General features: G+C 44.8%; 1 protein-coding gene and 1 non-coding gene across 4 annotated transcripts in view; both read left to right on the top strand.

Moving 5' to 3' along the window:
• The window catches only part of ABCB10 (ATP binding cassette subfamily B member 10), a 32,428-nt gene extending 13,404 nt beyond the window's left edge, over positions 1 to 19,024 (top strand). For 2 of the 3 annotated variants that reach the window (XM_032608266.1, XM_032608263.1), the window contains exons 5-13: positions 227 to 373; positions 1,363 to 1,498; positions 7,708 to 7,803; positions 8,989 to 9,198; positions 11,052 to 11,131; positions 12,285 to 12,465; positions 14,997 to 15,040; positions 16,785 to 16,819; positions 17,288 to 19,024. In XM_032608266.1, coding sequence (XP_032464157.1) covers positions 227 to 373; positions 1,363 to 1,498; positions 7,708 to 7,803; positions 8,989 to 9,198; positions 11,052 to 11,131; positions 12,285 to 12,465; positions 14,997 to 15,040; positions 16,785 to 16,819; positions 17,288 to 17,519 — 1,161 coding nt within the window. In that variant the 3' untranslated portion in view covers positions 17,520 to 19,024. The remainder of the gene's footprint in view (positions 1 to 226; positions 374 to 1,362; positions 1,499 to 7,707; positions 7,804 to 8,988; positions 9,199 to 11,051; positions 11,132 to 12,284; positions 12,466 to 14,996; positions 15,041 to 16,784; positions 16,820 to 17,287) is intronic. The other variant, XM_032608265.1, reaches the window with a different exon arrangement.
• On the top strand, positions 9,982 to 10,054 carry TRNAG-CCC. Its single transcript has one exon. It is a non-coding gene; the product is annotated as a tRNA-Gly (tRNA).
• Positions 19,025 to 19,309: the final 285 nt, after the last annotated feature.

Here is a 19,309-nt window from a genome sequence, read left to right as displayed (position 1 = left end):
CTATCTACCTACCTTCCCATTTATCTCTTTATCTACCTATATATATGTGTCTATGTATAGATATATATTTGTTTCCAAAAACAGGATTGTTTATCATATACTCTGCTTTGTAATCTATTTTTGACTTAGTTGCATATCATGAGCAGCTTTCTATTGATAGTATCTTAAAAATGAGAACCACATTTTAATTTTGCCTCCCTCGAAATATATGTATTATTTCTCCCAGCTAGCTGAGGAACGTATTGGAAATATAAGAACTGTTCGAGCTTTTGGGAAAGAAATGACTGAGATAGAGAAATACACCAGCAAAGTGGACCATGTGATGCAGTTAGCAAGGAAAGAGGCACTTGCTCGGGCTGGTTTCTTTGGAGCAGTAAGTAGATCACTTTGGAAAGAGTGGAAAGGGTAGACGTTATGATTGGGAGGGGTTTTTATTCTGTGAATCTTGCCATACATAGAAAATGCTTCTCCCTCAAGAGTAAGAATTACCATCCTTAAAATATTTTTGTGAAGGAGGAGGAAAACAAGTAAATGTAATTAAAGGAAAGGTGGTGAGACCCAGACAGGGTGGGATTGGGCACTGATTCTGAGTGTGGTTCAGACCAGGCATGTCAGCTTCACCTGGGAACTGGTTAGGCACGCAGATTCTCAGCTCCACTCAGGATGTCCTGAATTGGAAACTCTTGGGATGGGGCTGGCAATCCGTGATTTAGCCCCAGGTCATTCTGATGCAGGCAGTTTGAGACCCACTGAGATTAACCAAAATAATCTCGGTGTATTTCAAGAAGGAAGTATAAGAAAATTGATCACGTTGATCACAATGAACTCGGGTAGGACACCGAACTAGAAAATCACCATGATGGCAAATGCATAATATGTTCAGACATATTAGAACGTTAGAGGTGATTCAGTAACAGCCGTGACTTAACGGATAGGAAGGCCCAAGGAGGCAGCGCTTACAGAGACCACACACCTAACGCAGGTCAGGGCAGGTGAGCAAGATGCAGGGCTCTAGCTTCTCAGTGCAGCCTGCCCAGCCCATCACGGTACAGTGTACTGATTTCCTCCAGTTAGGGAAGGCCTCCTTACTATCATTTTTCTCCTTTGCAAATTGATTAGACTGAGTAAAATAGGAATCTGACGGGTGACTTAGTGTTTAGGTTTCTGTGTTAATGAGATTATTTCCTTCAATATTGTGATATTACAAAAGTATTTTTAAATTCAGATTAAAACTTATTTAGTATTTTGGAAAAATCTTGCTTGATGGTGAAATGCATAAAGGGAATTATAGGCCATGTGAATGCTTTTTGCATTTGGCGACTTTGGTCCCCACCTGACTTCTGTGTTTTCTTCCCTTAACAGACCGGGCTCTCTGGGAACCTGATCGTGCTTTCCGTCCTGTACAAAGGAGGATTGCTGATGGGCAATGCCCACATGACAGTGGGTGAACTCTCTTCCTTCCTAATGTATGCTTTCTGGGTTGGATTAAGCATTGGAGGTATATAATTTAAATAGGCTTGGGGGTTTACAAATCAAAAATAGGGTTATAGTTTCTGAAATGAAAACTTAACTTTCCCATTACTCCACCTCTCATCAATTAACTAACTGCAAAAACCTCTCCTAGAATGTTACTCCAACTTGACTTTGAAAGAAAGAGCAAAGATACAAGTGGGATCCTCCCTGGGGTCTGGAATTTCCAGGGTTTTGCAGGCCCCCCGTAGCTGGTGGAGCTCCGGGTCTCACTGGAGCTCTTTCCAGCTGCATGTAGGGCAGCCTGTTCCCTTTCACCGTAGGATGGATGCTGGGGAGGAAGGGTGGTGTGAACAGGCATGTACAGGAACCCCCGTCCTCTGGTGGTGATGCTTCCATGATGGGCAAGTCACTGGTGGGGAGTGAAGTTCCTTCTGTACAAAGTCAGCCATGTTCAAAACTAGTGAACAATCACAAATATAAGCGATAAAGTACATGAAGCACAGTTGCTTGCTTTTGTCAAGAGTCTCTCCGATGAGCTTTCATCGTCTACTTCTGAGTGAAGGGAAGCAAGATCCATGGAGTCTGCGAGGTTTTCTTTTCCGTAGCTTTCCTGAGGCCCCAGCCAACTGGGAGCAGATGATTTCCTGCTTTTTGTTTTCCTTCTTCTCTTTGAAAAGAGATGGAAAGGTTAGATAAACACTGAAGTCTGGTTCAAGGAGCTCAGGTATCCCATAGGGGTCACCTCAGCCCAACACTCTTGTTTTCAGGGTTTCAGGGTTTTCTACTGGTTAAAGGTATAGGCTTTTCCTTAGACATCTGCAGGCAAGTGAGGATGTTTTCTGGACCGAGATTTCCAGAGACCCCTTTAAAAATAGCATTTTAGTTCCTCTGGCTGGTCTTGAAGACAAACCTGATCAAGACACTTCCGGGTGCTGAGTGACTTGGGATGCGAGAGGGCCAGTTCAGGAGGACAGAGCAATGACAGTGTTTCTCTTTTCTCTCCGTCTCTTGGGTTGGGCCTGTTGGGCTGTAGGCTCGCACACCCGTGTGGGTGGGTTCCTTTCAGCCTTTTGTCCCACCTCAGAGCGGACTTGTCTGCCGCCACCTTCCCTCTCTGTGGCCTTCCTGTGCACGGTCCACGCTTGACCGCTGTCAGCTTTCCTCCTGCCCCCCCCAATCTTGCGTTTTCTGCCACATTTGTCTTGATCTTTCTTAGTCCCTCTGCTGACACCTCCTTTTTTCCATAGTACTTAACCTGATAGACACTACCTCTGTTTTGGGGTGTTCTGCTGCCCTATCTTTTGTCCCAGGTTCATAGCTGTGTCTTGCACAGAAATTGGTTGGAAACACAGTTCCCGTCCCCTGGGAGTCAGTTACCTCCCCTGGTCACAGACGTGCTGCTGAGGCTTTGTCTGTGCTTGAGATTTCGGGGGGCTCGGCCTCCTGAGCCACAGGCCACCCCATGGCTCTGGTTGATGGTTCCTGCCGTGTGGAGGTGGAGAGAGGAGTGAAGTGTGGGCGGGACTGTAGGGACCTGTTACAGGTTGAGTTGGGTTTTAAATGTTTTTGTGACGCTCACTGTTTAGCGTGATTCCGTAATGAATCTGCAATCAAGAAATTCTGTTTTATTTATTAAATAAATCAGAATTTTTATATGTTGGTTCCTGCTTAGAATAGATTTTACTGAAAAGAAAAAAAACCCACAGTAAATTCTACATTTATTTTCTGTTGTGAGAGGGTCAGAGGTGCTATTTGAAGGAAAACATGCTTGTTTCTTTTATACCAGAGAAGGCTCTTACATCTTCCTATCAAACCCAATATCTTTTTTTCTTACATTTTTATTGAGGTGAAATTCACGTAACACAGACTTACTCATTTTTAAATGTACAGCTCAGTGGCATTTAGTACACTCAGTGTTGTGCAACCCCTACCTCTGTTTAGTTCCAAAGTATTTTCCTCACCTCGAAGAAAAGCCCATACTCATCAAGCAGTCTACACCCCCCTCCCCAGCCCCTAGCAACCAGTTTGCTTCCTATCTGTATGTATTTACTTATTCCGGATATTTCACGTGAATGGAATTACATGGTTTGTGGCCTTGTGTGTTTGGCTTCTTTCCCTTCGCATGTTTTCAGAGTTCACCCACATTGTAGCATGTACTTCATTCCTTTTTGTGGTTGAATAATATTCGATTGTATGGATAGACCACATTTTGTTTATCCAGGGCCATTTTGTCTTTGTTTCTGTTTTCCAGAGTCTAAACTCTTTACTATGTTGTGAACTACTTCCAACTCTTTCCCTTGACTTTTCCTTCCTTCCTTCCTTCTTTCCAATTAATAGACTTCTTAAAAGAGCAGTTTTAGGGGCTTCCCTGGTGGCACAGTGGTTAAGAATCCGCCTGCCAATGCAGGGGACACTGGTTCGAGCCCTGGTCCGGGAAGATCCCACATGCCACAGAGCAGCTAAGCCCGTGTGCCACAACTCCTGAGCCTGTGCTCTAGAGCCTGTGAGCCACAACTACTGAGCCCACGTGCCACAACTACTGAGCCTGAGCTCTAGAGCCCATGCTCTGCAACAAGAGAAGCCACTGCAATGAGAAGCCTGCGCACCACAACCAAGAGTAGCCCCCGCTCACCACAACTAGAGAAAGCCTGCGTGCAGCAACGAAGACCCAACGCAGCCAAAAAAAAAGGAGGAGTTTTAGGTTCACAACAAAGTTGAGCAGAAAGTACAGAGAGTCCCATAGACCCCCCGCCCCCCATGCACAGACTCCCCTATTTATCAGCATCCCCCACCAGATGGTGCATTTGTTATAATCGATGAACATACACCGACACGTTATCACCGAAGTCCAGAGTCTACCTTAGGGGGTCACTCGTAGTGTTGTACGTTCTGTGGGTCTGGACAAATGTATAAGGGCATGGATCCACCACTGTAGTATCATACAGAGTAGTGTCACTACCCTAAAAATCCTCTGTGCTCTGCCTATTCATCCTTCCTTCCCACCAGCCCCTGGCAACCACTGATTTTTTTACTGTCTCCACAGTTTTGCCTTTTCCAGATGTCGTGTTGTTGAAATCATGCAGTGTGGAGCCTTTGCACCTTAGCTTCCTTCACTTAGTAGTAGGCATTGAAGGTCCCTCCATGTCTTCTCATGGCTCAGTAGCTCTTTTCTTTTTAATGTTGTCTGGATGGACCAGAGTTTATCCATTGAAAGGACATCTTTGTTGCTTCCAAGTTTTGGCAATTATGAATAAAGCTGCTGTAGACATTTGTGTGCAGGTTTTTGTGTGGATCTAAGTTTTCTTCTCCTTTGGGTAAACACGAAGGAGTACGATTGCTAGATTGCATGCGGTAACAGTATGTTTAGTGTTGTGAGAAATCGCCAGACATTCTTCCAAAGTGGCTGCACCACTGTGCGCTCCCACCAGCCCAGAATGGGAGTTCCTGTTGCTCCACGTCCTCACCAGCATTTGGTGGTGTTAGGATTTCGGATTTTTGCTGTTCTGATAGATTCGTTGTTGTCATAATTTGCTTTTTTCCCTGGTGACGTGATGCAGAGTATCCTTTTATATATTTATCTGCCATGGGTGTATCTTCTTTGGTGAGATGTCTGTTTGTCCATTTTTTAATTGGCTGCTTGTTATTGTTGAGTTTTAAGAATTCTTTGTATACAATAGGCTCCCCTTATCCTCGGTTTCACTTTCTGTAGTTTCAGTTACTTGTCAACTGCAGTCTGAAAATATTAAATGGAAAATTCCAGAAATAAGTCATAAATGTTAAATTGCACACCATTCTGAGTAGCATGATGAAATCTCACGTTGTCCTGCCTCCTGCCTGGGACACGGGCCATCCCCTTGTCCAGCGCATCCCACCCGTTAGTCTTTTGGTAGCCGTCTCAGTGATCAGATGCACTGTGTAGTACTGCAGTGCTTGTATTGACGTGACTCTAGTTTCACTTAATAATGGCCCCAAACTGCATGAGTGGTGATGCTGGCAATTCAGATATGCCAAAGAGAAGCCATGAAGTGCTTCCTTTAAGTGAAAGGGTGAAAGTTCTTGATTTCTTAAAGAAAGAGAAAAAATCATATGCTGAGGTTACTGAGCTCTATGGTAAGAATGAGTCTTCTGGTCATGAAATTGTGAAGAAGGGAAAAGAAATTCATGCTGGTGTTGCTGTCCCACCTCAAACTGCAAAAGTTACACCACACTGCTTAGTTAAGTTGGAAAAGGCATTTAATTTGTACAAGATACTTTGAGAGAGACCATGTTCACATGACTTGTTACAGTATATTGTTATAATTCTATTTTATTATTAATGTTACTCTCTTACTTTATAAATTAAACTTTAAGTATGTGTATGTAGGAAAAAAATACAGTTGACCCTTGAACAACACGGGTTTGAACTGTGAGGGTCCACTTATACAGATTTTTTTTCAATAAGTATGTACTGTAGTACTACACAATCCACGGATGCAGTTACAGAGGGCCTGCTACAAAGTTATACATGGATTTTCACATGCGAGGGGGTTGGCGCCCCTAACCCCTGTGTTGCTCAAGGGTCAGCTGTAGTATATATGGGGCACCATGGTTTCAGGCATCCACGGGGGTTTTGGAACGTATCCCCCGCGGATAGGGGGGAACTACTGTATTTTGGATACCAGTCCTTTGTCAGATGTGTCTTTTGCAAATAATTTCTCCCAGACTGTGGCCCATCTTCTCATTCTCTTGACAGTGTCCTTCACAGAGCAGAAGTTTTTAATTTTAATGAACTCTAACTTCCTTATTTTTTTCTTTCGTGGATTGTGCTTTTGATATGATACTTAAAAAGTCATTGCTGAACACAAGGTCATATATGTTTTTCTCTTATGTTATCTTCTCAGAGTTTTATAGTTTGGCGTTTTACGTTTAGACCACTTTGAGTTAATTTTTGTGAAAGGTGTAAGGTCTGTGTCCTGAATCTTTTTTTGCACATGGATGTCTGGTTGTTCCAGCACCATTTGTTGAAAAGTCTACCCTTTCTTCATTGAACTGCATTTGCTCATTTGTCAAAGATCAACTGACTATATGTATGTGGCTCTGTTTCTGACCAATGCATTCTTAATTTAACCTGAAGGTTTTAATCCACCGTATCTTGTATAAATAACCGTATACCTTAGACAGAATATTTGAATTGCATTTTTTCAGCATCATTACTGAGGGAAAGTGTTACAAGTATATGTTCTGGCAGTTGACATGGAGTGTACTTGGAGTTTAAATCATTAATTAAATCATAGTTCAAAGGTGGCTTTAAGAAGAGGTTGGGGGCTTCCCTGGTGGCGCAGTGGTTGAGAGTCCGCCTGCTGATGCAGGGGACACGGGTTCGTACCCCGGTCCGGGAGGATCCCACATGCCGCGGAGCGGCTGGGCCCCTGAGCCATGGCTGCTGAGCCTGCGCGTCCGGAGCCTGTGCTCTGCAACGGGGGAGGACACAACAGTGAGAGGCCCGCGTACCGCAAAAAAAAAAAAAAAGAAGAGGTTGGAGTATTTAACATTGCCAAATTTCTTTTCAGTTTTTAGCCTGGTAAAAGTTGTATTTGTTGAGTGTCTGAAAGGAGGGTTTGATTATGTGGATATGTCTTTTAAATGAAGATTGGGGTACCTTAAGTTCCTTATAAGTATGGGATAAGCATTATATTTTATTTATATTGCTATGTTTTTGAGTAGGTAGACTTTTATGTAACATTGTGATTTGTTTTTTGTTTTTTTTCTTTGCGGTACGCGGACCTCTCACTGCTGTGGCCTCTCCCGTTGCGGAGCACAGGCTCTGGACACGCAGGCTCAGCGGCCACCGCTCACAGGCGCAGCCACTCCGTGGCATGTGGGATCTTCCCGGACCGGGGCACGAACCCATGTCCCCGGCTATCGGCAGGTGGACTCTCAACCACTGCGCCACCAGGGAAGCCCTAACATTGTGATTTTAATTCAGTGGTTGATTAGTATGACTATATGTATTTATAAATTCCCTGATCTGACCAAACATTAAATTCTTATTAGAAATAATGAAATTGGAGGAGGAGAAACTGAAGGAACACAAGGGTATGAGACTGAGGGAACTCTGATGGATTCCCAGGTAGCTGCTTCAAATCAGATTCTGTATTAACAGCAGGTTGTGGTCACTGTTCCCAGAGGTGCGGGAGTAGCAGAGGGCCGTTTCCTGGTACCAGTGATAGACGTGTGCCTTTGCTTCTCACCCAGGTCTGAGCTCCTTCTACTCAGAGCTGATGAAGGGCCTGGGTGCCGGGGGCCGCCTCTGGGAGCTCCTCGAGAGAGAACCGGAGCTTCCTTTCAATGGTGGGTCTGGAATGGGTTTGCTCCTCTTGGCTGGGATTAAACAAATGTGGTTTCGGACCGTGACACCAGCTGCCTGCCCCACTTGGGATGGACGAGCTGGAGCGGGACGCTGTCCCTTGCATGGGGCAGGGACAGGGCCGTCAGCGGGGTGGGCGGTGAGGAAGCACAGCTGCTGGGCGCTGTCCTGGGGCCCCAGGGCGTCCCTGGAGGCGTGGGGACTGACCACAAAGTGGGCAGCCACTGTTTACCTCCCTGCAGGCGATTTGCTATCACAGACAGCAGGGTAGAAGTGAGTGCAGCTCAGGGGTGCAGATAGGGAGGGCCCGGCCAGTGCCTAGACTCGTCTCCCTTGGTGCTTTTGACGTTTGTGTGGGCAGGGGGAGGGAGGCAGGAAGAGGGATCACACGTATAAAAGCCTCTGAGTTGCCTGGCTTCGGGGGTGGGGTGGAGGGTGCTGGTGCTAATTGGCTGGAGCTGTCTCCTTCATCAGCTGCTTCCCGGGAAGCCTGGGCCAGCCAGCCAAGGGGTCGGGGGACGGGGCTGGGAGCGGCAGCCACTGCCAGCTGCTCGCTGATCCCTAGGTACTGGCAGTTGGCCCCAGGTCAGCAGTGAACGCCCAGTATTCTCCACTATGACAGGCTGGGAGAGACTGAGCCCCTTCTCCCAAGTCAGGAGCAAGGTTACACAGGACAGAGCAGACCTCTGACCCCCCTCTAGCTCCGGGGCTGTTGTGCAGCGCCCGCCTGTTCATCATCATCCTCTGAAAACATTGATTTAGAGAAGGTGAGGTAAACCCTAGACAAGGGAACCGCAGAGGCGGCATACAGGGAGAAGGCCACTGGGCTCGCCCGGATGGCTCCCGGGCTGGGAGCTCCATCCGCGGCTCGGTTGGCACGGGCAGGCTGGCCCCTCTTCACCTCTGCGTCCCGTCAGTAAGACTGGGATGGGGACTTCTACCTCTCAGGGCTGCGAGGCTCCAGCAAGGTGGCGGGCGTATGGTTGTACTGCCGATGCAGAGCGGGTTCAGGGAAGCGCTGGTCGGAGGCCTCCTGACTTGCCCGGGAAGAGCCCAGACTCCAGGACTCGCCATGCTGGGCCGCGTCTGCAGTCAGACAGGCGGGCACTGGGCTCCGCTGTGAGCCTGAGCTTTGCCCTGAGTGATTGGAGCTCCATCTTCCCTTGCAGAGGGGGCCATTTTAAACGAGAAGAGCTTCCAGGGCGCTTTGGAGTTCAAGAACGTGCATTTCGCCTATCCAGCTCGCCCAGAGGTGCCCATATTCCAGGATTTCAGCCTTTCTATCCCAGCAGGATCCATCACAGCGCTGGTTGGCCCAAGTGGTTCTGGCAAATCAACAGTGATTTCTCTCCTGCTGAGGTTGTACGACGCCAGCGCTGGTGAGTGGCTGAGCACATTGTAGGACGGGAGGCCTCTCCTGAGCCCCCAGAGAGGGTCAGGTTACGCAGGGGCCGTGCAGTGCGCGAGTTCTGAACACAGAGGGTTTGTTCCCAGCAAGGAAGTCCCAAACAGAGGATTCACTTTCGGGCTATGGCAGCTCACACAGAGGGCCCATCAGGCACGTTGTATATCTTGTGTTCGCCACTCAGGTCCAGAGTGACTTCCTGAACCCCACCTCCTCATCTCCCGTGTGGTGCTTCCTCCACCGGGAGAGGGGCTCCGAGAAGGTGCCTCGGGGCTGCTGAGCACCACCGGCCACGGCAGCACCATGAGTACATGCCACTCTGTGCCGGCCCTGAGCTTGTGCAGGAGCCCGGGCTCTCCCTGAAGCCCTGCGGTCCTCCTGCCTGGGGCTGGTGTGCAGACACGGCACGTGGCCGTCACTGATTCACTTCTGGGCCGCTGCTCCATTGAAGCTTGCTTGCGGTAGTAGAGATTTTCTTACGGATTTTTCTCATTCAGGTTTTTTAAAAAAATTTTTAACTGGATTATAGCAGCTTTCAGAGCAAAGAACACATTATTTTACTTCTTTATATCTTTTTAAAATATACAGTTGACCTACAACATATTAGTTTCAGGTGTAGAGCGTAATGATTCCATATGTGTATATACTGTGAAATGATCACCACAGCGTGTCGCGTTAACATCCATCACCACACACTTTGTATCAGAGCTCGGAGAAGATAGTCTGTTTTTGGATTAAGAAAACAATGATGGGGACTTCCCTGGTGGTCCAGTGGCTAAGACTCTGCGCTCCCAATGCAGAGGGCCCAGGTTCGATCCCTGGTCAGGGAACTAGATCGCACATGCATGCCGCAACTGAGAGTCCGCATGCCGCAACTAAGACCCAACGCAGCCAAAGTAAAATTAAATAAATATTTAAAAAAAAAAGAATGGTATTTCTCAGCAAGAAAACAATTGTCTGTATAAAATAAAACCGTGAATTTGAAGAGTATGTCTTATGGTCTTTTTGGCTACAACAGTGTGAGAGCTGGCTATGTGCCAGGTAATTATCTGACTCACAGATCCTGACCCACAGAACCACCAGGTGCATTAAAATGGGTATTACTACACTGTTTGCCTCTGGAATCACTGCCTTGGTTTACCCTCTACTTGCTGTAAAATTCTGAGTTTAGAAAAATCCTGGTGAGTGGGATACAAATCAAGTCAAAATAATAAGTCTCTAGTTTCTTCATCACGGTGAATAAATCAAGGAGAAAAGCAACTACACTTACATTCCTGCCTTGTGTAGCCTATAGAACACTTACACTTTTTAAGTCAAGACCTCAGGTTTTTGTAGGTTTATGAAAGTTTACAGCTGGCTTGTATAATGCCACACACCTAACTGAGAAGGAATGGGATTTCTTGTGTTGGTCACTGTCATTGTCATCGGGAAGCATGATTGCGTTCCCTCAAGGTGTAGAGGTAATTCTGTCAGCTGAGGTCACAGCGTTACATCTGACTGTTGAAACACCCTGCCACCGTGTCAGAGCGTTAGCTGCAGACAGCAGACTCTCCAGCTGTGCTTACTCGGGAAGGCGAGCCGGATGGATGAGCTGGGTGGGCTTAGTCATCTAACCACTGCAGGGAGATAGTAGGCATGGACAATCCAGAAAAGTCCCTTTTAGCTCTGAAATTCCCTAAAATACGTTGGTTTTAGATTCTGTTTGGAGATTTTGAGTATCTGATCTTTAAAAAACTGAGTCTAGAATTTTCACACCAGAGCCTTTCTGTGTTTACATGAGTCATTGGCCCCATGACACTCAGTGACTCTTTCCTTCTTCTCTGCAAGGAACGATCAGTCTTGATGGCCGTGACATCCGTCAGCTAAATCCAGTCTGGCTGAGATCCAGGATTGGGACAGTGAGTCAGGTAGGAGGAGAGGGCTCCATTTTTATTACATTTTCTTTTAAAATTGCTTTTGTCATTTGCTTTTTTCTTGGTCTTGAACCTTTCAAAAGAAAAGGAATGGAAGTTTTCTAGATGTATGAAACCAGTCTCCAGGGCAGGTTGTTTAGGTTTGTAAATAGTGCTGTTTCCTGAAGACTTTAAACATTTTAACCACTCAAAGCGTTGACTTTATCAGAAGCTGGGAACTGGCATTACTTTGTAATGCAGATAGTCTAGAAGATTGGGGAGAAAAAAAAGATACAACTGTTTAGCTGCTTCTGGCTCTTCCTCAATTCTCATTTTCATTGCTAGCCCGTCTACTGTTTTGCATAATGGGTTTCTGAGACAAGCAAGCAAAGGTTGTAGCCAGAGCCAGGGTCTCCTTGCAAAGAGGCTGCAGATTTCAAGAACCTTGATGGAATGCGGTGTCTTTGATGAGGCTGTTTTCACAGGACCACTCGGTGCAGGGGAGTTTTGACACAGCTATTGGTATTTTTATCACCAAGCTTCGTGCACAGCAGGCAAACCCAAGCACCCCGACTGCTGAGCCTCTTCCTCTAATGAGCCTTCCCTCAGCACCACTCCATTGGTGGGGGGCAGCGACGGGGGGCTTGGCTCGGTGGTGCAAGGGTAACGGCAGTGCCACAGCCTTATTAGGGAGGGAGAAAGAAGCTGGGAGTTCATTTGCTTTTTAGCATTATTCCACAGAATAGCTCTGTCCAAATGCCACGTTCCCTTCTGCTCTGTGTGTATATCAAAAAGTGATATAAATGGATTCTCCCATTGCCCTTGGAAGGCAGGCAGCTGGAGAATGCAGACGGGCTCAGGGTCCTCCTCGGGGAGGGGAACTTGCATTTACAGAGCGCCTGCTGTATGCCGGACGCTTGCAGGTGGCTACTGTGGGACCCTGTGTCCTGCAGTGGGGGACCTACAGGTGATAAAGGCAGTCCTGCTTGTGCTAATGCATGAATTTTTTAATCGCCCATGGGGTATATTTATGGAGAATGAACCAGAAAAACAGTATATATTCTCTGGGAACCGTTTAGTGTCTTAGCTGTAAGTATTGTACTAAGCTCCACTGTATTTACTAGACTGTTGCAATTTGCAGTAAATACGTTTTATTTCCAATGTGCAGGAACCAATTTTGTTTTCTTGCTCAATTGCGGAGAACATTGCCTATGGTGCAGACGACCCTTCCTCGGTGACGGCCGAGCAGGTAGAGAAAGTGGCTGGTGTAGCCAATGCAGCTGCTTTCATCCGACATTTCCCTCAAGGGTTCAACACTGTGGTTGGAGAAAAGGGCGTTCTCCTCTCAGGTACCTTTTTGTTACCCCTTTGCAGCAAACACTCTCTAAACACTTCCTGTCGCAGTGTTATTTTCTAATTAGGCTCTTGTCCTTAGAGTTTATGAAATTAACCTTTTTCGTTTTCTCACATCTCTTTTGTATGTGGACAACTCCCCAGTTCCTTTCACTTTCTACCCCAGAGATGTTTCCAGATTCCCACTGGTGTCCCACTGGGTAGTACTCAGCCACAGCAGCTTTCTCTCGTCCCAGAAAAGATACGTTTTGTAACTCGAGATCCTTGAAAATTGTACAAAATAAGACAGATACCGCGGATGGCAGGATGATTTGTCCAGGGAGGCAGAGACTGCATCAGGGCAGACGTGCAGCTGAAGGGGCTCCTTATCCCTCACTTCGTAGGTTACGTGTAGACCCAGGACTTACAAACTTTTCTGTAAAGGACCAGAGGGTAGATGATTTAGGTTTGTGCGTCACACGTGGTCTCTGTCACAGTCTTATTATTATTTTTTAACGACTCCTTTAAAACATAAAAAGCATTCTCAGCGTGAGGCTGTGCACAGACAGGCCCTGGTCCAGACCTGGCCCAGGTGGAGTCCGCTCTGCCCCGTCCTGGACGAATGGGGGCTCGCAGGGCTGTGGCACCATCTGGCCCATGGTATCGGCTCACCCCGCAGGTCAGATCGCCTTTGGGGGCGGTGTTTCCAGGAGGGAAAGAGAAAACAGTTCTTTTGCTTTCAAGTACAGAAGTGGGACCAATGGATAGAGGAGTAAATCTTTGGTGAAACACCGACTTTTTTTTTTTTTATTACAAATATTCAACTGTACTTACTTTCACGACGAGCTCTGTCACGGGATGTGTGCGAGCAGGGGGTAGAGGCCTCCACGTCAGAGTGAAGCTGCCGGGTTGGGTGGGGGCAGGAGTCCTTCCAGTGCTAAACCGTTTGCTTGAACCTAGACTGCAGACAGTTTAACACAAAAACGTTTTAAGTTTGTTGTGTATGATTTGTTTCAATGATAGGCAGTAGATGAAAAAATGTTTTTTGATAGATTGGGGAAGTTCCGGGGTTTTGATAGATTGGAGAAGTTCCGGGGTTTTGATAGATTGGAGAAGTTCCGGGAGTAGAACCACTACTGTGTCGCTGGAACAGACGTGTCCTTGGGCAGGACTCCAGTGTAAGCTGCTGGTGGTGAAATTACCGAGATGGAGGGGTGGGGTTGGGAGCTACCTGTGCTCTGTCCCATGAGCACAGCACCTGCTCGCTTGGAACAGGTGCTGCATGTCCTTCCCTTTGACCAGGATGCTCAAGCTCCATCTCCAGTGAAATAACCAAAGGTCACAGTCTACCCTGGAGGAAGGCCCCCCCCCGTGTGTGCATTGGCACTGGGGTTTTCAGAGCTGACCAGAGCCCTTGCTGGCCGCTCTGCTGACCTACACCAAGCACTCAGACCCCCACCAACCAGAGAACTGGGAAAGGAAGGGTTTTTCCTCCTTCCCTCCTCGTGAGGGTGGGGTTGCCTGGTTGAGGGCAGCTTTTAGCAGCACCACCCATTTCAGTTTAAATGATTAACTTGTCTCAGATGAAATAATGAGTAGGTTCAGCCAGTAACATCAACCAAAAAGGAATGTTTTCGTCACCAAAAGTGGAATTGAGTTTCCTAACATGAACTAAGTTGGGAGGAGTGAGTTGAGTCCTGCGCTGAGACTTCACCAGTTATAACTTAGGAGAGCGTCCCTGGGGGGAAGGAGAGGGTGGGGTGCAACAGGGGCGAGGAGGGGAAGTATCATCTGTCCGTCCCTCCCCCTTCCCCCACACCACCCCCTGGCGTTTAGTCGAATTTGAGTTTTACAAAGGGGGCTGGCTAGCATGGTATGGTCTGTCTGTTGCCCCCATTTTCATACACGCACAAAGTACCGCGTGTGTCGGTTGTTCCCTGGGGCAGGAAAAAGAAAACAGCGTGAGAGTGGAAGTATGGAGTAGTGTTCTGGGCGGACAGTGGAGTTACCAGTCCCAGCTCCTTTTCGCTCCTGTCCATCTCACGTACTGCTCTGAAACCTCTAACTTCCTCGAGTTTCCTGTTCGTTTCCTGCTCCAAGAGGTGCCCTCTGGCGGGGCACAGCACGTGTGTGGTTAAAAGCACACAACACTGTTCAGACCTCGGCTCTGCCACTGACCAGCTGTGAGGCCTCTCACAGGGTATTTGTGCCTCAGCTCTTCACCTGTAAAAAGAGAATCATTATAGGATCTACTTCAAAGGCTTGTTTTTGAGATGAAATGAAATAATACATGTAATGCATTTAGGAAATGCCTGGGACGTAGGAATTCCTCAATGTTAGCCATGATAATAATTATTGTTATTATTAATCTTGAGATAGATGAGGAAACATTATAATATTTAAAACGTAGGTTTCTGTTCTCGCATCTGTCTCAACTATGACTGGGAGAAACTACCTTCAAATTGCCACATGGCTCATCAGAAAAGCCTATTACCAAGAATTTTTGTTAAGGCGTTCAATTTTAAAATGTATATATTGTCATTGTCAGGTGGGCAGAAACAGCGAATTGCAATTGCCCGTGCTCTGCTTAAGGTAAGCCGGAAGCCTCTCGGCGGGGGTTGGCATTGTTCTTAATCAGGGACCTTGTAATTTGTAATGTGCAACTTTTCTTCTTCTTCCCTTTTCTTGGGAAGGGGCGGGTGGGTATATGGTGGACAGTTGTGGTGAAAGATGAGTTGGGAATTCCACTGAGTACCTGTGGTCCAAATTCAGCAAGTGTTTCCTGAGTATTAGGAGCCAGAGGGAGAACAGTTTAACACACGGATCTTCCATCAAGAAGCATACAGAATATTTAAAAGAAGAATGTCCCTGTGTGTGTAACTGAGTCACTTTGCTGTGCAGCATGGTCCATCAACTACACTGCAGTACAAAAAAATAATAAAATTAAGCACACAGTCTAACTGGTAGAGTAGTGATTTTATCAAAATACCAAAATAATACAAGTATGCTTACTTGTATAATCTGTAATCACCTGCTGAACTGAATAGTACAGACTTGAAATACTTATACAAGGCTCCTAAGAGGAGAGGGAAAAGCTGAAAGTCATAGACACTGTATTTTTTTAGGAAATGATGGCCTTCTCCTTTGTTATATAACTATTCTCCTCAGATTTATAGGTGATTTTTTTTAAAAAAACAGCTTTATTGAAGCATGATTTACATATCATAAAATTGACCAGTTTTAAATGTACTTTTCAGTGACTTTTAGTAAATTTACAGAGTTGTGCACCCATCACACAATCCAATTTTAGAACATTTCTATCACCCTGATACCCTTTTGCAGCCTTTCTGCCTTCCCAGCCCCAGCCTGCCACTAATCTACTTTCTGTTCGTCTAGATTTGCCTTTCTGGACATTTCAGATAAATGGAATCAGACAAGATACAGTCTTCTGCTTCCAGCCTCTTTCAGTAGTATAGTTTTTGAGGCTCCTCCATGTTGTAGCCTATATCAGTACTTTATTCCTTTCCATTCCTTTGTATGGACAGACCACAATTTGTTTATCACCCAAGTGTTAATGAACTTCTGGATTGCTTGTGGTTTAGGGCTGTTGTGAATAGCACTGCTCCGAATGAACCGTGTGGGAGCTTTTGTGTGGGCGTGTTTTCATTTCTTACGGATGGATTCCTAGACAAAGCTAGAATTCATGTGTTTCTCAGTTCTGTGTGTACTACTCCTAGCTAAACTACAAGCAGGACCTTGAGAGTCTAGACTCCATCTGACTCACTTTAGAGCCCCACTTCATACCGTTGGTTGATTCACCAGCAGGTTAAAGCTGCACTATGAAGAATATCCGATTCATTGATCACTGTGGTCATGGTTTTTGTGTGAGATCATGTGATCTCAGACACTTATGAGTTTGTTTTTCTTCTTTTGTAGCAGCTTTATTGTGATAGAATTCACACACTCTACAGTTCACCCATGGAAAGCGTACAGTTCAGTGTACTCAGAGTTGTGCATCCATCACCATTATCAATTTTAGAACATTTTCATCACCCCCAAAATAGCATCCACACACCACCCTGCCTATTTCCCCATTGACCCCAGTCCCAGGTAACGACTCTGCCCCTGCAGAGCTGCCTGTTGTGGACATTTCCTCTAAGTGGAATCGCACACGAGGTGGACTTCCGTGTCTGGTTCCTCTCGCTCAGCAGAGTGTTTTCAAGGGTCGTCCATGTTGTATCACGTATCAGCACTTTATTGCATTTTATTACTGAGAGTTTGTGTTTTTCTAATAAAATTATGTTTTCTTTTCCTTTTAATGTTTTTCCTTCTTCAGAATCCCAGAATTCTTCTCCTAGATGAAGCAACCAGGTGAGGCTATCTTAATGTGTAATTGGATTAAACTAAATTCTTCCTCTATCACTATCACAAACTTTTATTCTGTACTTCAAGTGATACGGCTGAGAATGCCTTACACTGTAAAGTCACGGGGTCTGAATTAATCGTGACAGTTGGGAGGCAGTGAGCAGGCCGAGTCATGAGTTGAGGGTTCTAGTTTCAATTCAGACATTTGTGATGAATCCCTGATCACCAATCAGCAACTGTGCAAAATGCTTTTAACTTACATGGCAGTAGTTCTATGGAGATCAAGGGTCCAAAGCTTCTTTTTTTTATAGTAACTTTGTAATATAAAATATAGTTGACCCAAGAAGTTGCAATTTTGATCATAGTGAAAATTGGCTGCTAATGAGGGGCCAGTGTACGTGTACCAGGAAATACACGCGTGAACAGTGTGCGTGGCCCTGACGTCTTTGCTTTCCTGTGGGCTCCCCTATTCAGTGCACTGGATGCTGAAAACGAGTACCTCGTTCAGCAAGCTCTGGATCGACTGATGGAAGGAAGGACGGTGTTCATCATCGCCCATCGTCTGTCCACCATTAAGAATGCCAATATGGTAGCTGTCCTTGACCGGGGGAAGATCACCGAGTGTGGGAAACACGAAGAACTGCTTTCGAAACCAGACGGGATATACAGGAAATTAATGAATAAACAGAGTTTTATTTCAGCATAAAGAAGCAATTATTGGTAAATTTAATATGAGACACTTTAAATCAAAGCAGCACTGCAGGAAAAACATTTTTTAAAAACCCAGGCTGTATGAAATCTGTAAATCATACTTCAAGTTATTTGAAATCTGCCAATTTTTTCCAAAGATTGTAAAATATTGTTTTGAGATCGACCTGTTCTCAAGACCTTTTTATTCAGAGTTTTAATAATTGTAACTTTCTAAATGTCTAGTTCACTGAAGTTATTTTCAGGTTTTGTACTTTTATCTTGGACTATTTTGATTAATATAGCCTGGCACCTCACTTTCTTTTATCTGCTGTTATAAATTGAAGCTATTGTCAAATGACAACTTTTAAAAGGGAATTATAAATAAAGAGCCTAATTATTTTAGGCCATTTTACCAATCACTGTGTAATCTCTTGGTAGTACTCTACCTACTTTGGGTATCATTGTACCAGGTAGCATAATAGAAGGTGAAAATCTAACCCTTTATTTTATCCTGATAATCTCATAAAGCAAACCTGACATATATATATGTGTGTGTGTATCTATATATATGTGTGTATCTATATGTATATATATGTGTGTATATATATATGTGTGTGTGTGTATATATATATATATATACACACACACACACACACACACAAATAGTTAACATCACATGGCAAGGAGGGATCATGTATATTCCCCATCTCCTCTCTTCAGAGGTGTGAAAGTTCAGGGACATGTGTTCCTCTGGGCTGAGACTGTGTTTGGATGTGTGCATTTTCAACATTTTTGGCACATGAGAACCTGATGAGTTGTGAAAAGGGAAGAGGCCCCATCCTTTGAATATGAGAACTTCTGATTTCATTATTTACATATTTGTTTCTGTGAATTTGGGAAGCCAGGTATTATCAAGAAGGATGTAAAAATGAATTTTACACTTATGTTGTCTGAGGCATGTATCTTGAAAATTATCTTTTAAGAGTTTATAATTCCTAGCCAAATTTAACAGCTTTTTATCAGTTACTTAGTTTTGAAATTTCATTCAATGAGGCTAAATTCCAAAATTATTAATATAACTGTAATGTTCAACCTTAAAACATTTGAAGGAAGCTTATATGTTCTTGCTATTCTGCAGAAGATCAAGAAAGCTTAAGAGCTTTTCACTCTTCTGAAAAGAGGACATAACCAACCATCTTTTATTTGTGGTTATAGTTTTATTCACCTAAATTTCTGAAAATTCCTCAAGCAATGCTGACGCCATTGGATTTGTCATATTTCATATCGGCACCATTAATTTGCTGTTGCCTCAAGAAAAAGTACTTTTCTACATGGATAATGCCAGAACCTAAGAAGTAGCAATGTTGATGTGATTAAAATGGAAGTTTCCTCGTGTCCTAAGTATTGATCCGTTTCCTGATTATACTGGAAGAAACCACTATTTCACAAGCATGGAGTATTGCATTTATTCTACCTAAGGGAATTTATTAATGAATAAAATGAATTCAGTGAATGAATGAACTCAGTGTTCTTTGAATTAGTAAACAGTACATCTGTGACAGTAATTTTAAGCTTTACTTGTTTTCTTCCTGGTTTACTACTATGGTATAGTTCTCAGAAAGATACAATCACAAGGTTGGATCTGAGGGAAATCTCTTTGTGCCATGGAAATATTTACAAAATTGAATTTGATCATTACATTTTATTTTCTTACACAATGTGTTAACTGTGTCTTGGGTAACGTTTGATGTCATGGATTAAAATTCAAGCACATTACATTAATTGTGCACTTTATTTCTATTATTA

The sequence above is a fragment of the Phocoena sinus genome, chromosome 16 (genome assembly GCF_008692025.1).
Source record: "Phocoena sinus isolate mPhoSin1 chromosome 16, mPhoSin1.pri, whole genome shotgun sequence".
Lineage (NCBI taxonomy): Eukaryota > Metazoa > Chordata > Mammalia > Artiodactyla > Phocoenidae > Phocoena > Phocoena sinus.
This window is presented reverse-complemented; position numbering and strand designations above follow the sequence as displayed.